At 45.9% G+C, this 20,050-nt stretch overlaps 2 protein-coding genes across 3 annotated transcripts; one reads left to right on the plus strand and one right to left on the minus strand.

Moving 5' to 3' along the window:
* Positions 1–256: 256 nt before the first annotated feature.
* On the minus strand, positions 257–7,015 carry DDX27 (DEAD-box helicase 27). Its single transcript, XM_058036154.1, has 21 exons — positions 6,881–7,015; positions 6,663–6,797; positions 6,501–6,560; positions 6,079–6,229; positions 5,660–5,706; positions 5,416–5,502; positions 4,552–4,657; positions 4,292–4,465; positions 3,817–3,967; positions 3,565–3,664; positions 3,315–3,456; positions 3,087–3,240; positions 2,492–2,573; positions 2,239–2,416; positions 1,989–2,095; positions 1,742–1,847; positions 1,546–1,640; positions 1,319–1,445; positions 1,020–1,104; positions 750–824; positions 257–473 (listed from the first exon to the last, which is right to left on the minus strand). Exons 1-21 carry the CDS (start codon positions 6,974–6,976, stop codon positions 458–460), a joined length of 2,274 nt encoding a protein of 757 aa, XP_057892137.1. The 5' UTR covers positions 6,977–7,015; the 3' UTR covers positions 257–457.
* Positions 7,016–7,447: 432 nt separating this feature from the next.
* Positions 7,448–19,827, plus strand: ZNFX1 (zinc finger NFX1-type containing 1). Of its 2 annotated transcripts, none has more exons than XM_058036181.1 (13): positions 7,448–7,530; positions 8,231–10,165; positions 10,941–11,072; positions 11,520–11,665; positions 11,868–12,011; positions 12,495–12,612; positions 12,864–13,105; positions 13,217–13,356; positions 13,672–13,826; positions 14,473–14,618; positions 14,975–15,085; positions 15,803–15,898; positions 17,325–19,827. In XM_058036181.1, exons 1-13 carry the CDS (start codon positions 7,476–7,478, stop codon positions 19,758–19,760), a joined length of 5,856 nt encoding a protein of 1,951 aa, XP_057892164.1. In that variant the 5' UTR covers positions 7,448–7,475; the 3' UTR covers positions 19,761–19,827. The 2 variants fall into 2 exon arrangements, with proteins under 2 accessions (XP_057892164.1, XP_057892165.1); XM_058036182.1 differs by having other exon boundaries at positions 12,498–12,612.
* The last annotated feature ends 223 nt before the right edge of the window (positions 19,828–20,050 follow it).

The following is a 20,050-nucleotide window of genomic DNA, read 5'->3' on the forward strand; positions in this document are numbered from 1 at the left end:
AAGAACAGATTTGAAGAGTGGAGATGGTAAAAAATTAAAGAAACATCTTTGTGACAGGTAGTTTGAAAAACTTTTCTTCCTATTATAGAAATGGGTTCTAAACCAAAAGAATATTTTTCCAGCTCTTAATTATTTGAGACCTCAGAAGTGTATTAGCAAAACTTTGTTCAGTTTTTGCCTTAAAGTTATTATGTACATGAAATATGTAGCATATTCCAGCTCTCAGTTGTTCTAGCCATCCATAAAAACGTCAACATTTTACAAGAAAAATAATCCTTTATTTCATGGGTTGCTACAGATGATTTCACAGTCTTCAACCAGGTAATTGACAAACATCCCATAGTTATTCCACTTGAAGAAAAACTTCCATTTTACTGAGGTTGTCTCCTTGCAGTACTACAAAATTGAGGGCCTGTACAGTGTGTCTGAAATTACCCATTTGGTAACAGTTCTTACTTTACTTTCTTTTATACCTGCAAGAGAAGACAATAGAAATTATATTACTCCATCAGTCAAACTCTCAATGACAGATGAGGAGCAGCACTGAGCATTTTCTAGGCATAATGGTCTCCCAAGTAGAAGCCTAGGAAATGTGTTATTAAAGGCCCTATCCTTGATTACCCCCAGCATCAGACCTGCAATTAGAGGGTACTGCAGAACCAACACACCTTTTAGCAATGACAACAAGAAGAAGAAGAAAGCAAGGAAAAAGCCCCAAGACTTGAACAAGAAAGTAAAGGGAACTATACCTGGACTTGGATTTGAAGGTCCCTCCTTTCCTGCGCTGGGCGATACCCAAGCGTTTTCGATCTTCAAATGATGGGCTTCAGAGAGAGAGGGGAGGGAGGAGAGGTCAGCCATGTCACAGAATTATATCAGCAGGACAGGTACTTCCCAAAAGAAGCCTGCCCCAAATTTCAGAATCTCTTCCCCCAATACCAGAGTATCCCTGAGGAAGTACAGAGATGCAAACAAATTCTCATTACTGCAGCTACACTAATGTAGACCTAAGACCTTACCCAGCACGGTACTGCTTCAGAGCCTTCCTGCTTGTGTTGGTCAGCTCTTCATCAAATACAGACACTTTTTTCTTCTTCTTGGGACCTAACAAATAACAATCAGAACACTGCATCATCACAGTACTCTTGAACACAACAATTAGCCTAAGCAGGAGGCAAATGACTGCAAACATGGACCCTGGGCCAGCACTTGTGGCCATTCCTTCAAAGATCAGTGCCTTTATACAAACTAGATTAATTTACCTATTTCTAGAAAAGTGACATAAAAATGAAGTTAGCTGTAACACAAAAGTCTCTACCTGCTGGTGCTGCTGCTGGTTCCTCTTCTGGCAAGGCTCTGGCTCTCTTTGCTCGGCGATTCCTCTTTGCCAGCCGCTCAGCATACATTTGAGATTTCAAGATCTCAAACTGCGACCTTTCCTCTGGCTGAAAGGTGTTAAAACACAAGTTTTGGTGATGTGAAGCTTTGCTAAGGGAGAACTATGATAGTCTAGCCAGGGTCCCACTTGTTGACAAGTAAACTCACTGTCATTTGGCCTTTTTTCTGTGTGTCCTGAACAAATTTCTTCCTTTTCTTTTTCCCTCGTAATGCTAGGTCAAATTCCTGCAGGGCTTTAGCCACTGGAAAGAGAAAGAAAACCAGAATAAAGAACCTCTTAAAGCAGAAAGCAGAGGCCAGCTGTGGCTATAGAATTTAAAAAGGTCACAGTGTCATGACTCACATTTCTCTTTCTTCCTCTCCTCACGGGTCTGGAACCAGCTCCGCTCCAAACTCTCACTCCCAGTCTCTTTTTTTCCTGTCTCCAGCTGCTTCTTTGCCTTGTTGATCTGTGATAATTCATGCAAGATGTGAGCTCATGATAGCTAAAAATTACTCCTCTCTTCCCTTTCTAAAATAGGCAGTTTAAGTACACTTAGGGTAACCTCATAATGGACTATATCACACCAGATACTAAAAAAATTGCTTACCTGGGCCTCTGACTGCTGCATCTCACGTTCCTCACGCTCCAAGCAGAGAACTGCATAGATATCTTTCTCTAGATTCTCAATCTTCTCCCGAAATTTCAGTATGACATCTGAAAACAATACCATATGAACACCAGAGGCAGCTCATGTGAAGTCCAGCTTGTTTTTCAGCACCTCCTTCAGTGTCCCTGTGTACCACGATATTCCCTGTGTACTCTCTCCAGCTTTTTACCTCAGTAAAAGTACCACATACCTTGGGGGAGGATTCTGGCTTTCACTGGTGTTTTAGCAGTTTTGACAATCTCCTTCAGCATCTTGCGCTCTTCCTCGCCCACCAGTGAAACGGAACGACCAGCCTTGCCTGCCCTGGCTGTCCGACCCACACGGTGCACATAGTGTTTGATGGTGTTGGGCATGGTGAAATTGATTACCTGTAACAGAAACGGTGTTAGTAGGAAATCAACATGAAATGCCTCATTAAAAAGCTCAGCATTTCATATACTCACTGTTTTAACACCTTCAATATCGAGACCACGTGCAGCCACATCTGTAGCTACCAGGATGTCAATCTGCTCATCCTTAAAGCGCCTGAGCAGAGAAAGCAAATACATTAGCAATGAATGTATCTGTCACAGACATTTCTTCACAGAAATCCTTTCTTTCGGATTTCTGCGTCTTCTGGAGGGCAAAAGGCCTCAGAAGACAAGGTAAACAATTATTATCAGATGCTGTGGAATGTAACAGGGGTTTTCTCGATTGGCTCATTTTCTATGTTTATAATTAAGGGCCAATCACCAGTGCAAGCCAGGGGACTGAGTCCTTGGGCACAACTTTGTTGTGGGATTCTTCTTGCTATCGATTCCTAGCTAGCCTAGCAGCTCTGCAAACCTCCCTCCTTATTCTATTAGCATAGTCATAATATATTATATATGATATATAAATAAATCAAGCCTTCTGATTCAAGAAACAAGATTCACCGTCTCTCTCTCACCACCAGCGACCCACTCAGGCGCAGTAATATGTATCCATCTACTTCCACCCTAAAACTTCCAACTTGGAACTTCTTTTTAGCCTAGGCTTGCTAACTAAGCCTGCTAATACCTGAGTGATTCCAGCCGCTGTGTCTGAGAGAGGTTGCCATGCAGCTCCCCAACGCGCAGCCCCATCAGTCCCAGCAGGATGTGCATGCGGTGAGCTTGCTTCTTGGTCTGGGTGAAAAGCATCACGTGGTCCTGGAACGTTCGTGTCAGCAGAGCTAAAAGAAAGTCCTCTCAGAAGGCTGCTCCACAGTCACTTACTGATTCCAGCCTGCCTTGGCTCATCACTGACCTGTTACAATGGCCTCCCGGTCCCCCTCCCGGTTGGGTCTGATCCGGATAAATTCCTGCCGCAGGAAAGGCGCAACATCTGTGTTGCTGTTCACGAAAATTCGGACGGGATTTTTCAGGGAAACGGAAGCCAAATCTTTCACCTACAAAAACAGGTTAAGAATAAAAAGTCCACATGATTTCTGGTAAAAGACTTGAAAAATTCCCATTCAACTTCCTGCCTGGGTATGTTTCTCGGCAGCTTGTTTTACCTCCTCCGTCATTGTGGCAGAGAAAAGCATTGTCTGACGGTGGTGGGAACACAACCTGATTATTTCCTTCATCTGTTCCTCAAAGTATTCATCCAGCATCCTACACAGGAGAAAAAGAGCAAGGTAAGGCAGCTTCACTTGGGCCTGGCCAAGAAACATTACATAAGGCAGGACAAGAAGGACAGCCTGATAACCTGGAGAAATGAAAGCAAAAACCTCCCATGTTTTTCATTGCTGTCCTGCTTACCCTACCTGTCTGCTTCATCCAAAATCAGCACCTCAACACTGCTCAGGTGGAAAGAAGGACAGTTGTGGAGATGATCAATCAGTCGCCCAGGAGTGGCAATAAGAATGTCTGGCCCTGAGCGCAGAGCAGCTTCCTGAGTCTTCACATCCAGGCCACCTGAAAGAGAGGGAATAGAGACTGCTGACCCCCAGAGCACAATGCAGCAAAGTACAGGGATGCAAACTGCCTGAGAAGAGGAAGCACTTCAGATAAAACCACATTCAAAAATAGAAATGACCCCATATTTTCTTTCTCAGAAACAGCTAAACAAGTACATCACAACCTTGGAAAGCAAGACTTTAAACTGCAATGTATCTACTAGAAGCATAATAACCACACAGCCTCCAGTTTTACACACAGAATTCCCAGTTCTGCATAGTGGTTTACAATGAGCTTTTTTCTGTATAGTGGTTTACAGTTCACATAAATGACTGAACTCACCTACTGCCAGGCAAGTTGTGACACTGCTGAACTGTGCCAGCTGTTTTGTGACAGAGTGCACCTGAATACCCAGCTCTCGTGTGGGCACCAGCACCAGCACACGTGTTATGGGAGCCTGACGAGGTTTGTAAATCAGGCGCTCAAGGACAGGCAAGATGAAGGCAGCTGTTTTACCTGAAAAACAAAAAAATATTAAGAAGGGTTACCAATTATTGTGAATAGCTGATTCTCTGTTTCTAGTGCCCTGCTCAACCCCCTACCTGTCCCAGTGGCAGCACAAGCACAAATATCCTTTCCCAGAAGACCCACTGGGATACAAGCCTTCTGAATTGGGGTTGGTTGCTTGAAGCCAAGAGCTGTGATTGCCTAGAAAGGAGGGAGAGCAATTAAACTCTGTCTCTGGCATGGCCACACCTGGAGTGCTGTGCCCAGAGCTGGGCTCATCACTACAAGACACACAGACACACTGCAGAGAGACAAGCAACAGGCTATGAAGATTATGAAGGGTTTGGGAGCCGCTCACATCTGGGGAAAGGCTGACAGAGCTGTGACTCCTCAGCCTGGAGAAGGCTCAGGGGAAATCTGTCAATGTCAATAAATATCTGATGGGAGGGTGGAAAGTGGATGGAGCCAGGTTCTGCTCAGTGGTGCCCAGAGACAGATGCAATGGGCACAGACTGAAACATGGTGATATATGTGTTTAGTTCCCTCTAAACACCACGAACCACTTTTTCACCTCAAGGGTGACCAAGCAGCAGCACAAGGGGCCCACAGAGGTTGCAGGCTCCAGCCCTGGAGATATTCAAAGCCATCTGGACACATTCCTAGGCAAGAACTCTAGGTGGCCCTTCTTGAGTAGGGGTTGGACAAGACGACCTTCAACCATGCTGTGACAAGTCTTGCTCAAGATGGTGTTAACACATTCAATCTTTGATTAACACCATCAAAGAACAGTTCCATTAATGTATAATAACAGCTTCTAAAGGACTATCACACTATCTCCCAAATTATTTCCTTGTCAGAGAGGTTGCAAAGTAATGAGAAATTTGACAGTTCTAATTGGTGGCAGGGAGGCTGTACAACATTCTTCAGAGTAACATGTAAAAAACCAGCTAGGTAAATACCTTCAGCAAAGGTCGTGAAAGATTCATGTCCTGGAATGACAAGTTATCATCATATTGAGAGGCATCTTCAAAAAAGCTCTCTGCTTCCTAGAAACAGGAACAACAACAAAACTGGAACAACACATGCAGCAACACAACATGTTATCAAAGGGCTCTGGGCTGGTTTCTGAGCTATGATTTGTAAACCAAAGCAAATTCCTCAGTAAGAAATACTGGAGGAATTAAACTAGTTTTTAACACTTACCACTTCTCCCTTTTTTGATCTCTTCTTTTCCTTCACTTTGACCTTATCTGCAGAGAAAGATAAGTGTGACAGGAATTAGGAAGCACAGCTAAACCCATAACAAGATGAACTAGCTTCACCTTGTAACCTCATACTTTTTGCTCTCAATTCAGCTATTGAGGGAGAAGCCTCAGAAACCAGTAGAGGCATGTAATGGAGTAAACTTGCCCAATAAACATCCTTGCTCGGAGATGAGTTCAATTATGGCTACCATTCAAAACAAACTTGATTAAAATCAGAAGGAATGTTGCAGAAGGCAAAAAAAAAAAAAAGAAAAAGATGCTCCTTGCCCACTCCCAGCAAGGCTTCACTTCACACTTTTCTCCAGTGAGCCAACTGCGTGTCAGACTCTTGGCCATCTCAGTGTGTACTGCTGATACCTGCTGTTGTGAAGATACTTTCATCATCTAGTGAATATTCAGACTCCACATCTTCCTCATCCCTACTGCAATCCTCATGCTCCTTTTTGATTTGATCATCTTCAGCCTCTGCATCCTCAACCTTTACTTTGGCTTGTTTAGCTTCCCTTTCCTAAAAAAAAAATAAAAATGACAAAAATGTTTTAAAAAGAAAGGATGAAAAATAAACTTCAATCCTTTGTGAGTCTGTGTTTGTTATCATGACCCCATTCACAAATCCACGGTTTTGCTTAACTTTAATCACTAATAATTCTGCAAAACCATCCATTCAGCAGCACATCACATGTAGCACCAAACCAAGCCGATGAGCAGCAGCCAGAGCACCGCGGCTCCGGGAATGGCCACACACATACCAATATTTCAGCAATGAGAAAGATCCTGACCTGGAGCTTTCTTTTCTGTCTCACTTTCTCAATCTTCTCATCCAGCGTCGTAGCTGCTTTCTAGGCAGAAAATCACAACAGGAGAGCTGTAAGAGGAGCCCAGGAGAGCAGTGGGAGCTGTCGCCTCTGGTACCGCAGCTCCACACCGGCCTCAGGCCTCACCTTGCCGCGGAGCTGCCGCAGCGCCGCCGTCCAGGCATCCTCCCCGCCGGCCTCCGCCTCCCCGAACACGAAGTCGGCGCTGAAGTCTCCGCGGGAGGGTCCCCGCCGCCTGGGGCCCGGCGCCCGGGGCAGCTCCTGCGGGAACAGCCGTGAGCACGGACCGCGGCCCGGCCCCGCCGCACCGGCCCGGCCCGCGCCTCCCGCCCGCCCGGCCCCACCTCCTCATCCTCGGAGTCGCCGGATTCGGAGTCCACGGGCACCACGTCCCCCTCGGCGATGGTGCCCACCAGGCCCAGGCTCTCCAGCGTGGCCATGGCTGCGAACCGGAACCCCGCGGGCCACGCGTGCGCTGGGCCGGGCCCGGGGCCGGGCTGGGGGCCGGGCCGGGCCGGGTGGGCAGAGCCTCGGCTGCCTCCGCCCCGCAGTGCCGGGAAAGGAAACCGAAAGCAGTCCCGCCGGGGCTGGACAGGTGGCCGTGCGGTGTTTTCCCATACTTTGCAATTTCACTGTGCTTCGCTTCCCCTTCTCTTCGCTTCCCCTTGCCGCGGGAGCCGGAGAGAGAAGGAGAAGCTTCGTTTCGGGCGCGCTGACCGCCGCTGACAGGAGTGGGGGCTCTGCCCACCGGGCGGGACTTGCGGGGAACTGGAAAGCGAAACTTTGGGGGGAATTGGAAAGGGAAGTTCTGCTGGGTCTCGGGGCAGACGCGGCGCAGCGTCGCCCGTGTTCGGCCGCAGGAGCGCCGCGGTCCCAGCGCCCAGCGCTGCCCTCGCCCCGGAGAGCTGGAACAGAGCCGGAGCGGTCCCCGGCCGGGCCATGGAGGGTCCTGGGCAGGAGCCCCGCTCCCTACAATTCCGAGGTGGAGCGAGAGGTGAGGGTCCCCCGGGGAATGCAGGGCAGGAGGGCTGGGTGTGGTGCTGGTACAGAGGGATCCGCTACTCCCCTACCTGTGTACAGCGAAGTTTTCTCTCAAGGCTGGGTTTCAGCACTTCCTTATTTGCCCTTGGAGTCTGTTTGGGGCCATGATGCGGCGATGTGTCGCAGCAGGCTCTTCCTGTTTGTTCCTGCTAACAGTCAATTTTCCCTAAACGTTCTGTGGGGAGTCTGATAAAAGCCCCGTGGGCTGCTCTTCCTTCTTCTCCGAAAGGCTGGACTTTCAGTAAACACTCCATGTTTTGTGCGTGCTATGTACAGTTTAAGTCAGTTGTGGCGTCCTCTATCATTGTTTCACTGATGATTAACTCCCCAGGAAACGCTGTCCTGTGCAGAAAACTTAAACTTTCACCTTCTTACTTCTGCTTTCAGTTCTGTGGAAAGAGTTTTTTTTTTTTTGGTGTCTTCGTAGCTCAAGTGAACTCTAAGCACAGCACTCTCTTTAGCAGTTGGATAGAAGGGTACAAATGAGACACTAATTTGAAAATCTATGTGCAAATGTAATAATTTTTAATTTGATGACAAATGTTCAAAATATGCTGACTGTCAGGTCAATATACTCATTTGTCTTTGTTGGGAAGCATGTTAATTTGGTTGATTTATAATTAAGGAGTGTCATTTTTCCTGCTTTTTTAAAGGACGTGTGCTTCGTTTGGACACTGGCTTTACAGGAAGAGGCAGAAACAGAACAAATAATGTGCCAGGCCAGGCACCTAAGTTAGGGGAAAATTTCCAAGACAATAATTATACCCTTCCACATCGGCAAAGAGAAGAGGGGTTTGGTGGTTGGACTTCAAAGGTTCCTCAATCAAGTAAGAATCCAAGAATCCAAGGTGAACAGCCCAACAGTGAAGCCACAGGATTCTGGAGAAAACAGGAGAATGAGGGAAGGAGAATGAGGTGTCAAGGTGGACAAACACATGAGAGGGGCAGAGGACCCTGGAATGAGCAAGAAAATGCATTTAGAGGAAGAAGGTGTCAGCTTGGACAAGCCCATGAGAAGACCAGAGGACCCCAGAATGAGCAAGAAAATGGAGGCAGGGGAAGGAGGTATCAAGGTGGACAAGCTCAGGGAGGAGCTAGAGGGAGAGGGCTGAGGAGTGCTACCCCAGGTGGTGCCCACCGCAGTGAGCAGCCTCGGCAAGCCAGAAGGATTGGCTATAAATTTCTTGAAAGTCTCCTCGAGAAAAACCCCTCAGAAGTTGTCAACACACTTGCTTCCAGTTCAGGGTTGAAGGAACTTCTTTCCCAAACAACCATGAACCGCAATTTCGTTCAGCTCATTTGCCAGGTGCTTCGGAAAGCGTGCAGTTCCCAATTGGATAGACAGAGGGTCCAACACATTCTTGGGGTTGTGAAGGAGTCCAACTTTCTCAGGGTCTGTCTGCCACAGTATGTGTCTGACATGGTAACAGAAGTAGTTCCTGCTGTACGCCATGAGTACCCTGAGCATATCAGCAACATCATTTTACTTCTTCAGCACCTGATAAATACTTTCCCAGCCAGCTCTGTGCAGAAAGTCTCCCTCCTCTTGACAGTCTTGACAGCATCCATCGATGCCCTGAGAGGTTTTGGTGTGGACATCACAGAAGAGACAGAGAAGAATCTCAATCAAGTCCAGATGCTCATGCAGCATCTGCAGGAGAAAAGACGTGAAGGCACCCTGAGGGCTGATAATTGTACATTTATGCAGCCTCAAGATGGGCAAGCAGGAAGCTATCGTTTCATGAGCATTTGTCCAACATACGATGAGATCCACGGTAATGAGAAACCTTTTCTACGTCCCAATTTTGTTTCTGGAAAATATGAAAGCACCAGTATTTATCTGGACACCCACTTCCGACTTTTGAGAGAAGACTTTGTAAGGCCTTTAAGGGAAGGTATCATGGAGGTTTTGCAGAACCTCCAGGACAGAAATTTAAGAAGGAGAAAATTTGATGACGTCAGGATCTACTTTGATGCACGGATTATTGCCCCATCTTGTACACCAACTGGAATTGCTTACAAGGTCCAGTTTGACACAAAACCACTGAGGTTTGTACAGTGGCAGAATTCTAAACGATTGCTGTATGGATCCCTTGTCTGCATGTCCCAAGATCGCTTTGAAACATTCCTTTTTGCCACCGTTTCTAATCGTAATGCTGCAGAACTTGCCAACGGGATTGTGGAACTGTCTTTTGATGCAGACAGCCAACCACTGGTGGGACAGTTTGAACCCTCAGACTCTTTCCTCATGGTAGAGACAACTGCCTATTTTGAGGCCTACAGGCATGTGCTAGAAGGGTTGCAGAAAATGCGGGAAGAAGACATCCCATTCCAGAGGTACATTGTGGAATGTGATGCACAGGTGAAGGTGCCAGCATACCTGACATGGGATACTGCCTACAACCTTGCACCCTTGGTGAAGACTTCACCTAAAGACAAGTGCCCTGATAGCTTGAAAATTGTCAAAATTCTAGATCCCAGTCAATGGCTTTCAATGGAAGATTTGAAATTAGATGAGTCTCAGATGCAGGCACTGAATCTTGCACTCACCAAGGAGCTGGCTATCATCCAAGGACCTCCTGGCACTGGTGAGACATATTTGCTTAAAGGCTCTGTAACTTAAGAAGTTCTTGTTGATTTCCTCATCTAGGGAGATTAACGTCAGAGAAAGCCAGCTGTACTGTCTCCAAAGCTTTAGTCCTGTGCATAATTGATGCTTGAGTCACCCAGTTAGTGTGAGCTGTGGAGACAGTTAATATCCTCAAATAGCCACATCTGATCTTTGCCCACCTACGTGCAAACAGACACCAACTGCACTGTTGGCTGTGCTTGTATATTGGGGTGAAGAAGTTTACAGTGGCCTTGGTCCTTCTTGCTGTGCAGCACTCTCCTACTTGTCTTCACAGCATGTTAGGGCTTTGGGAACATTCAGCCGTGAACCATTGTGTGAATAAAGTATTACAAGATAGACTGCAATTGTTTTAAATGGTACCTGAATTTAACAAGCACCAGTGCTTGTATTTCAGTAGTGTATGGATGTTTCATGTGCAGCTAAATGTCATCTATGATGCCAGTATCAGAGTAGGCTGGAGGATGCAGTGGGAGAGAAAACCCTGTGTCCAGTGTATTATCCAAAAAATAACATTCTTGCAGACCGTGGCCTTGCTCAGCTACAGGCTGGAATGTCAGTTCATGCTGCTTTGTGTACATTTTGTAAGTTAGTTACCCCTGGAGTCAGTTCTCTTGGCACAGACCAGATTGGCAGCCTGGAAAGAAATCTTTTATCTGTTTTGATGATTTCTGTGTTTCAAGGCACTTATAGAGCGTGGATTACCCTTTTCTGATTCTGAGTTTGTCTTGCAGGGAAGACTTATGTGGGTTTGAAGATTGTTCAGGCTCTCTTGACTAATGATCACGTGTGGCAAAGCACTTACAGGAAGCGTCCCATCCTTATAGTCTGCTACACCAACCATGCACTGGATCAGTTCTTAGAAGGTAAGAGTGCCTGCAAGCAGGATGGTGGTATAATCATAGAATGGTTTGGGTTGGAAAGACCTTAAAGATCATCTAGTTCCAACCCACCTGCCATGGACAGGGATACCTTCCATGCACTAGATGCACTAGACCAGGTTGCTCCAAGCTCAGTCCAGCCTGGCCTTGAACACTTCAAGTGATAGTGCATCCAGTTCTCTGGTCAGCCTGTTGTTAGAACCTGTAATTAGAAACTACACTGTAACCCTTACTCTGCTCATTGTACGGCATGATAACCTGCATTTTGGTTTGATTCTTTTTAGTGACTCTAGCCCCATTGACATAGATTAAAAAAACTTCTCTCAGAGCAAACCACTGTAGGATTTGCAGTCAAAGGGTATTTTTCCTACCTCTTGTCCTACTGCTGAAAACTGAGCTTGGCCATTTAGTTCTAATATTTTTTATTCACAGGAATATACTCATTTGAAGAAGCCGGGATAGTGCGTATTGGGGGCAGGAGTAGCAGTGCAGCCCTGCACAGATTCACCTTGAGGGAGCTGAGGAAGCATGCCTACAGATTTGGTTTCCCAGACTACCACTTCATAGACTCTGACCATGTATGTACAGACCTCCTGGGAGATGCTGGGACTGGGTTGCCTGTGCATTGGAGGAGATAATAAACCTCCCCCACACCTGGCCTTTCACCTTGTTTTACGCTGAATTTGGTCTCTTAATTCTTCTGTCAGATTTTTGTCGTGCTGTTAGTGAGCTTTGTTTCTCTGAGTGTGACACTGCCTCCCTTGTGTTTGTTGTGAGTAGATAACGAGGGAGATGAAGGAGGCTGAGGGGGGTCTCCTTGAAGGAGCAAAGCGGTTGGAGTGCACGGCCTACGGAGTTCTGCACGAGCGCTACTTGAAACCACACATGGCACCCCAGCACTGGGCCAGCCTGAGAAGGGCTCTGGTAAGAGAGGTCCCTTTCTTCTGAGTCAAGCAGTCCCAGTGCATGTTTACCATCCTTTCTGCTAATGGGCCTGAGGTTCCAGCAGCATACATCTTTTTAGCACCGTTTGGTTACTGGGAAAGTAAAGGAGTGAACAGCAAGCTGTGCCAAATGACAGTAGTTTAAACAAGCAGGGCAAGAGGGGCTTTGAACTTTGCTCCTTCAAACTGCAGAGATTGTAAGTGATCTTTAGCGGCATAAAAATGCAAGTACCCAAAGGGAAGCCTCTTAAACTGAAGGGAGGAGGGGTACCCAGGAAAGTCTCTTAAACTGAAGGGAGGAGGGGTACCCTTTCTGAAGATCTGGGGCTGCTGGGACTTTCTAGTTCTGGAGGGTGTCTTGGGGGGCTTGTCCTAGTTGGCACTGCTGTAAGGTGCTGCTTTGGCATCATGCTAAGACTCTGAAGTGCAACAGGCCTGGCTGATTTGACTTTCTCTATATTAGCAGGACACTGAGTTTTACTACATTGCTTCACAAAGCTCACTGATTCTGGAGTGGCTGGGACTTGGTGTATCTGCCTTCACTCAGAATGCTGCAGACAATATATCAGTTGAAAATCCAGGTAAAACAAACAAAACAAAACAAAAAAAAAACAAACACCAGAAAGACACCCACCCCACACACATTTTCTACAAGTGTGTTTGCCTAAGCAGAGGATGTGTGCCAGAAAAGAGGCACTACTTCTTAACAGGCACTGAATGATGTGTGATACTGTGAGGGAATTAAGATTAACCCCCATTTCAGTGTAGGGATCTGACTGCTGCACTGATAGAGTGGCTGTGGCTTACTTCATGTGACTGGTGACTCCCACAGGTGGTGATCAGGAGGGAGAGGAGGAGAGTGAAGATGAAGCAGAAGAGGAGCTTTTGGAGATCCCAGAGATGGCTGACCTGATTGAAGATGAGAGAGTGATTGAGGATGAAAAGATAGCAGACTATTGGAGGAGGGAGAAGGAAGATGACAGTGTTCAGGAAATAGCCCATTCCATGCTGGCTATGAAGCTGGATCAGGAAGAAGGAACAGCTCAACCGCAGCAGGAGAACATGCAGTGGGAGGTACCTGCATGCATTGGCATGACTGTGTAAAGAAAAACACGGGGATACTAACACAAAAGAATCTCTGTGCTGTAACTGCTTATTGGGGTGCTTTTTTTTTTCTTTTTGCAGGTAACTCGTGACCAGAGGAGAAAAATTATGCGGAAGATGAAGGTTGAGCTCCGTAAAGTGAACGCAATGACAGAGTTAGAGGCCAATGCTGTTCAGGATGTGTGGCAACTTGACCTGGACTCCCGCTGGAGGCTTTACAGGTGACAAAGCTATTGTGCAGGGCTTGTCAGGCAGGTGTTTCCTAAGATCATTCCAGTGTGCAAACTGTGTCAAGCCATGATGTTTCTGTTTGTACTTGTTCGTTTCCTTGTTTGAACATGCTCGTTCTTACCTTCCTTGTACCACATGGGAAGCAATATCATGCCCTGCATTTGTACATGTTCAGGACTAAGTACGGATGGTAATAATCTGTTTCCCAAAAGGCATGGCAGAAGTTTTGCGCTGAATCCATTCAGAACCTGTGGATCACCATCCTGTTTTCCTTGCAGTGTGTGATAATGGTGCTTTCTTCCCAGGCTTTGGCTGCAGACTTACCAGGGTTCTATTCGAGACAACATTCGGGAGCATGAAGGGCGGTATCAGGAAGCAGCCAGAAAGCTGAAAGAACTGAAGCTGGAGCAAGATCTCTGCATTCTCAATAGAGCCAGAGTTGTGGGGATGACAACTACAGGTGCAGAGCAGTTGGGAAACAAACCAGTATTGTATTGCTTACAATCATGTTTAAAGAACCTTTTTGCTGGGACAGGCTCTGCCTTTTTAATCTTTGACTCCCTTTGCAAATGGGGCTGTTGTGAGAGTTGTTAATTAGGCATGAGCAGCTTCTGCTGTTTTGCACTCCCCCTCTCTTGAGTAGCATTCTTCTAATGGAGCTGCACCACTTGTGCCTTAGTAAGGCACAGCCAATACCTGTGTTGCTATTCCCACAGCACCTTCTGGAGATGGTAGTGTCACGGTTGTTGTAGTATGTCCCTTTGGAGAGACAATTTAGCCTTATTTATGTGTGTAGAACACATAAATAAGTATAAAGTATAAGTATAAAGTTATCATATTGAGCATTTCTTTTGTCTGAAGAGAGCATTGGAAAAACGACCAAGGCAGGCATAGGAGTAATCCCCACCTGCCTTCCTTAACTCATCATATAGAAGCCATCCCTGGTATTGTGCTGTTTTAAAATTTAAAAAGCCAAGTGTTGAAGTGGGGAATCTTGAGAAGAACCCCAGTTTTTCTGAGACAGAGCCTACTCCCCTCTGTGAAAAGTCTTGCCTTACAGCTTGAATGAAGTTATACCCTAAGGTTTATCTTCTGTCCTTGCTCAGGTGCTGCAAAATACCGACGGATCTTGCAGTACATAGAGCCACAGATTGTCATTGTAGAAGAGGCAGCAGAGGTGCTTGAGGCTCACACCATTACTACTCTGAGTAGAGAATGCCAGCACCTCATCCTCATTGGAGATCACCAGCAGGTAACTTTCATGGCTAACATCTCTGTCTGCTGGGTTAATGAACAAGAACCATCTAACCAAATGCTGTGTGGGAAAATTGCCAAGGCTTTTTGCTCCCCAGCTCCCACAGATACCACAGGTCCTCTCTCCTGTAATTTTAGAGTAGAGCTCCTGTGGGACTGATGTTTTAGTTGAACTAATACAATTTTAGATGTGCTTTGATTGTGACTGTATCTAGCTTTGATGTTTAGCACTTCTGTAAGAATACAGTCTCTGGCCTTTCAGTCGGAGACCAGTCACAAAAAAATGAGAGTGAAAAATCCTACTTAGACATAGGAAAATGCCAAAACATGGACCTCCTATCCCTTCTCTTTCAGTTGCAGCCAAGTGCAAATGTATATGACCTGGCCAAGAACTTCAACCTCGAAGTCTCTCTCTTTGAACGTCTGATCAAAGTGGATTTCCCTTTTGTCTGTCTGAAGTACCAAGTAAGAAAGAGCTATAAAAAACTTCATGGCATTTGTATTTAGGTTGTTTTAAGTTTGTAATACAGTTAAGTTTATATTTCTACTGTAAGAGCAGCCTAAAAGAAGAGCGTGTTCTATCTAACTTCTGAAAAGAGTGGTAGGAGCTGTCAAACTGATACAGAGTTCCAGAATATTTTCAGTTATTTAGCTATATTGTCCACAGCACTGTGGTTCACATGTTTTTCTGTGAAGGACACAGTTTATTGTGGCAACTGAAACTTCCACAGCTTTGCAGAGTGAGACAGCACAATTCTTCTCAGGATGCTTCCTGCTAAATTGCTATAATAATCTATCTTGGTGCCTGGGGAAGTTAATTCTACCACCACCAGTCCTGTGTTAAAGGTACTCGAAAGAGCTCATTTAGTAGTTAGGGTGATGTGCTGGCTTTTGTTATCTATAAGTGTGCCTAGATTTGCACTGAAGCCAGCATTACTGTGCAACAACCTTATCAAGAGATTTTCTTGAAGATGCTCTGCTACTCTCACTCCTGCAGTTGTTGGTGGTGTCAGCAATAGGGTGAGGGAGAGCAGGGATTGGGAAGTGCTCCCTTCTTGTCTCTTATTGAAAAGTCATCCTTGTCTTATATTCAGCCACTGTCTGTACAGTGGAGCAAAAGAATATTGACAGGGAAATATTGTTCTCCTTTCACAAGACTGATAAAATTGTTTTGTGTTTCAGCACCGCATGCGTCCTGAAATTGCCCAGCTTATCAGTCCTCATATATACCAGAATCTGGAGAACCATCCCTCTGTCCTGGAATATGAGAATATAAAAGTGAGTTTTCAGCAGTCCAGGGGGTTGCTTTTGTCCCCTGTTACTGGCTAAATGAGTTTCTGTAAACTGCAGTGTTCAAGGATTTCAAATTCTTAGGTCAAATTCACTTATTGAAATTTATACCTGAATCAAGGAATTGTGCAATATAGAATTACATAAGTAATTTGTAGTTCTTCTGGCATTAGTAATGGTGGACGGTGGAAATAGATCCAATACCAATGACTTTAAAAGAACAGTAAAAATGGAAGGGGGAACAAACAAATTGTAGGAGTTTGAAAGTTAGGAAGAAATCTTAAATGAAAGATTTAGAGGATAATATTGAAATTCCAACATAAAATAGGTGACAGGATTACTGGAATTCTTTCCTTAGTCTCTCCATTTGGGCATTCTGCCAATGCACAACATTGCAAAGAAGATCTATGCAGCTTACAAGTATAAAGTCATCATTTATTATCTAACATGCTCAATAAACAGCCAGAATTTAGTAAGTTATTAGAATGCTTGCCTTGGGTATCAGTCAGAAGTGTCAGTCTTTGCTTCTTCCTTAATGATACTGAGCATCCATCTTAACACTCACTCCCCATTTTCTGATTTAAATTTCCTTAATGAAATGAGGAAATACAAATGAGGAAGCCCTAACCAGGGCTTCATGTATCTCTAGGTTGGTGCTTTTCTTGCATCTTTGAACTATTAACAGTCATCTCTCTGTAATCTTACCTTGGACAACCAGAGATCCGTGTTTGATCTACAAAAGCTGTTCTTTCCTGTTAAAATCACTCTCTGGGTTTTGGCAGGCAGAGCAATAATTTCTTACGGGTAGAATAATTCCAGTTAATAGGTAAAAAAGTAAAAGCACCTGCTAACTCAAGGCAAATAGAGTTTTTGAACAGGTGAGCAGTCCACTCTGCACACCATGAGATGGTAAGTGACTACTGGAGTCCTAGCACTCCTAGTTTTTTCTGTTGAAGAAGAAATCTTCCTTACTGCTTTGTTTTTATTGCAACAACAGAGGAAGTGTGTTTTAGGCAAGTGCTCAGCCCTGTGCACTGGTAACTTAGTATCTTTCTCCTACAGGGCCAAAACAAGACATTGTTCACACCATGAGTATGCTTTGAGAAGTTACTAACACTTCATGTTTTCTTTGGTATAACCTAGAAACGTACAGTAAAAACATCTCTGGAAAGATAGAGAATAAAATCAGAAACTGATTTCATATTAGGATACTAAAATATTACCAGTAAGCTGAAATGGGAATTTGATTAATAACCTATGCAAATCTAAGAGGAAATCACCTAAGTACACAGTAACTGCATACTGTAGTCAACTCCTTAAAAGTCCTCCTGGATGTGGATAATCAGGAGCATGGAAACACTCTGGGGTGACAGAAACTAGAATTCTCTCTCTGACATCCTTCCTTTTGTTTCAGGGTGTCTCAACTAATATCTTCTTTGTGGAACATGAGGTTCCTGAACAAGAGATCCAGGAAGGGAAAAGCCACCAGAACCCACATGAGGCCCACTTTGTAGTGGAACTGTGCAAATATTTCTTGTGTCAGGGCTATGAACCTTCTCAGATCACCATTCTCACTACTTACACTGGACAGCTCTTCTGTCTGCGTAGGCTCATGCCAGCAAAGATCTTTGAAGGTGTGAAGGTTCATGTGGTGGATAAGTACCAGGGAGAGGAGAATGATATTATTCTGCTGTCATTGGTGAGGAGCAACAAAGAGGGGAGACCTGGGTTCTTGCAGATCCCTAATCGGATATGTGTGGCATTATCCAGAGCTAAGAAAGGCCTCTATTGTATTGGAAACATGAGAATGCTTGGCAAGGTTCCTCTCTGGAACAAGATCATTGTAACCCTTAGGCAGAATGGTCACATTGGCCAGTCATTGGAGCTTTGCTGTCAAAACCACCCTGGAACCAAGACAAAGGTATCTACAGGTGAAGACTTCAGTAGTGTCCCAGAGGGAGGCTGTACTCGTCCCTGTGAGTTTAGGTTGAATTGTGGCCATGCTTGCACAAGGGCATGTCACCCATATGACCCTGAGCACAAAGAGTACCAGTGCCTGAAGCCTTGTCAAAAGGTACTTTGTGAAGATGGGCACCGCTGCCCAAAGTCATGTTATGAGCCCTGTGGAAAATGTATGGTGAAGGTAAAGAAAACTATTTCTAAGTGTGGCCACGTACAGATGGTGCCATGCCATATTCCAGAATGGAAATTTGAGTGCCTAGAACCTTGCCGGAAGAAGTTAAACTGTGGACACACATGCATGCGTACCTGTGGGCAGCAATGCACGATGAAGTGTCCTCAACGAGTTATAGCCACACTGAAATGTGGCCACGAGCAGAAAGTTGCTTGCTGGATGACCAGGATGAGGCATGAGGAACCTGTGAAATGTGAGAGTAAGTGTTCTGTCACACTGGCATGTGGTCATGTATGTTCGGGTTCCTGTCATACTTGCTTTGAAGGAAGATTTCATAAGGCATGTGGCAGGCCATGCGAGCGTGTCTTGATCTGTTCCCACAAGTGTAAAGAGCCTTGTACTACAGAATGTCCTCCTTGTCAGAAGGAATGTGAGAACTACTGTATTCACAGTAAGTGCAAAAAGAAATGTTGGGAAAGCTGTGTTCCTTGTGCTGAGCCGTGTGAGTGGCAGTGCCAGCACTACCAGTGTACCAAGCTTTGCTCTGAGCCATGCAACAGGCCTCGCTGCAATGTTCCCTGTGCTAAGATGCTCCCCTGTGGTCATCCCTGTGTTGGATTGTGTGGAGAGCCCTGCCCAAAGAAGTGCCTTGTTTGTGACCGTGAGGAACTCACTCAGATCTTCTTTGGCTCTGAGGATGACCCAGATGCTCGATTTGTACAGCTTGAAGACTGCGGCCATGTCTTTGAGTCGCAAGGCCTTGACCGCTATATGGATGAAGATGATGATGCCGTCAAGCTGAAGGTATGCCCTCTGTGTCAGACACCCATCAGAAAGAATCTGAGATATGGCAGCAGTGTGAAAAGGCAGGTGGAGGAGATAGAACGGGTGAAACAGAAAATCCGAGGCCCGGCAGAGGAAATTGAGTCTAACAGACAGAGGCTGCAGGCTCAGGCTGCGCTGGTGCAGAATCTTTTTCTGAGCCCTAATCTATACTCTAAGTATGCCATGCTGGAAAATAAACTAAAAGCTTCACCTCTCTCCACAAAGAGTATCGGACTAATTGAGAACTTGCTTAATTTTTACAAACGTGTAGCAGACCTAACTAATTCTCTGAACAAAATCGATGAGAATGAAAAGACAGGGCTGATAAAGAGGCTGGATGAAGTGCAGGAGTGGTTGGATAAGCCACGCATCAGTTTTACAGACCAGGAGCTCACTGACCTGCAGTCTGAGATGCAGAGGCTCACTTACTTGCTGAGCCTCTTGGAAAGGTGCAAAGCAACAAGTAGGGTGATGCCCGCAGGCATCGCAGCAGAGATTAACAGTGCACGGGAGATCCTGGAAGGGACAAAGAAATTCACAGAGGAAGATGAGGCTGCAGTGAAGGCTCATCTGAAGAAGATCAATGCTAGCTTGCCTATGTCAGGGCTGGGGATTTCTGAAGCTGAGCGGGTGCAGATTGTCAGTGCTATTGGCTGTCCCCGTGGCCACTGGTTCAAGTGCAAAAATGGGCACATCTACGTAATTGGGGAGTGTGGGGGGGCAATGGAGACGAGTAGGTGCCCTGAGTGCCACGAAGTCATCGGTGGCACCAACCACACCCTGGAGAGCAGCAACCGCCTGGCCCCGGAGATGGACGGGGCAACCCACGCGGCCTGGTCCGACGTGGCCAACAACATGCTCAACTTCGAGGAGCTGCGCCGGCTGATGTAGAGTGCGAGCTTCGCTCTTTCCCGCAGACACGCACACACAGGGGCACAGCCCCACTGCTTTCCCCCTTTGCTTGTTCTTAACTAATAAAGTGTGTCACTAATAAAGTGAACCCGGCTGGGCAGTCTCTGTGGGGTGGGGCTGTCTCTATGGAGCTGTCTCTATAGGGTAGGGCTGTCTCTATGGGGTGGGGGTGTCTCTGTGGGGTAGGGCTGTCTCTATGGGGTTGTCTCTAAAGGGTAGGGCTGTCTCTAAGGGCTGTCTGTGGGGCGGGGCTGTCTCTATGGGGCTGT

This window comes from Melospiza georgiana, chromosome 17 (assembly GCF_028018845.1).
Source record: "Melospiza georgiana isolate bMelGeo1 chromosome 17, bMelGeo1.pri, whole genome shotgun sequence".
Taxonomy (NCBI): domain Eukaryota; kingdom Metazoa; phylum Chordata; class Aves; order Passeriformes; family Passerellidae; genus Melospiza; species Melospiza georgiana.

Coding starts and splice junctions, on each gene's coding strand:
- DDX27 (XM_058036154.1), bottom strand. CDS start 6,976: ATGGCCACGCTGGAGAGCCTGGGCCTGGTGGGCACCATCGCCGAGGGG. Junction 6,230..6,500: donor GACAGAAAAGAAAGCTCCAG/GTCAGGATCTTT, acceptor TTTTTTTTTTAG/GAAAGGGAAGCTAAACAAGC. Junction 2,096..2,238: donor AGCCAGAATCCTCCCCCAAG/GTATGTGGTACT, acceptor TATTGTTTTCAG/ATGTCATACTGAAATTTCGG.
- ZNFX1 (XM_058036181.1), top strand. CDS start 7,476: ATGGAGGGTCCTGGGCAGGAGCCCCGCTCCCTACAATTCCGAGGTGGA. Junction 11,666..11,867: donor ACTTCATAGACTCTGACCAT/GTATGTACAGAC, acceptor TGTTGTGAGTAG/ATAACGAGGGAGATGAAGGA. Junction 13,357..13,671: donor TCCCGCTGGAGGCTTTACAG/GTGACAAAGCTA, acceptor CTTTCTTCCCAG/GCTTTGGCTGCAGACTTACC.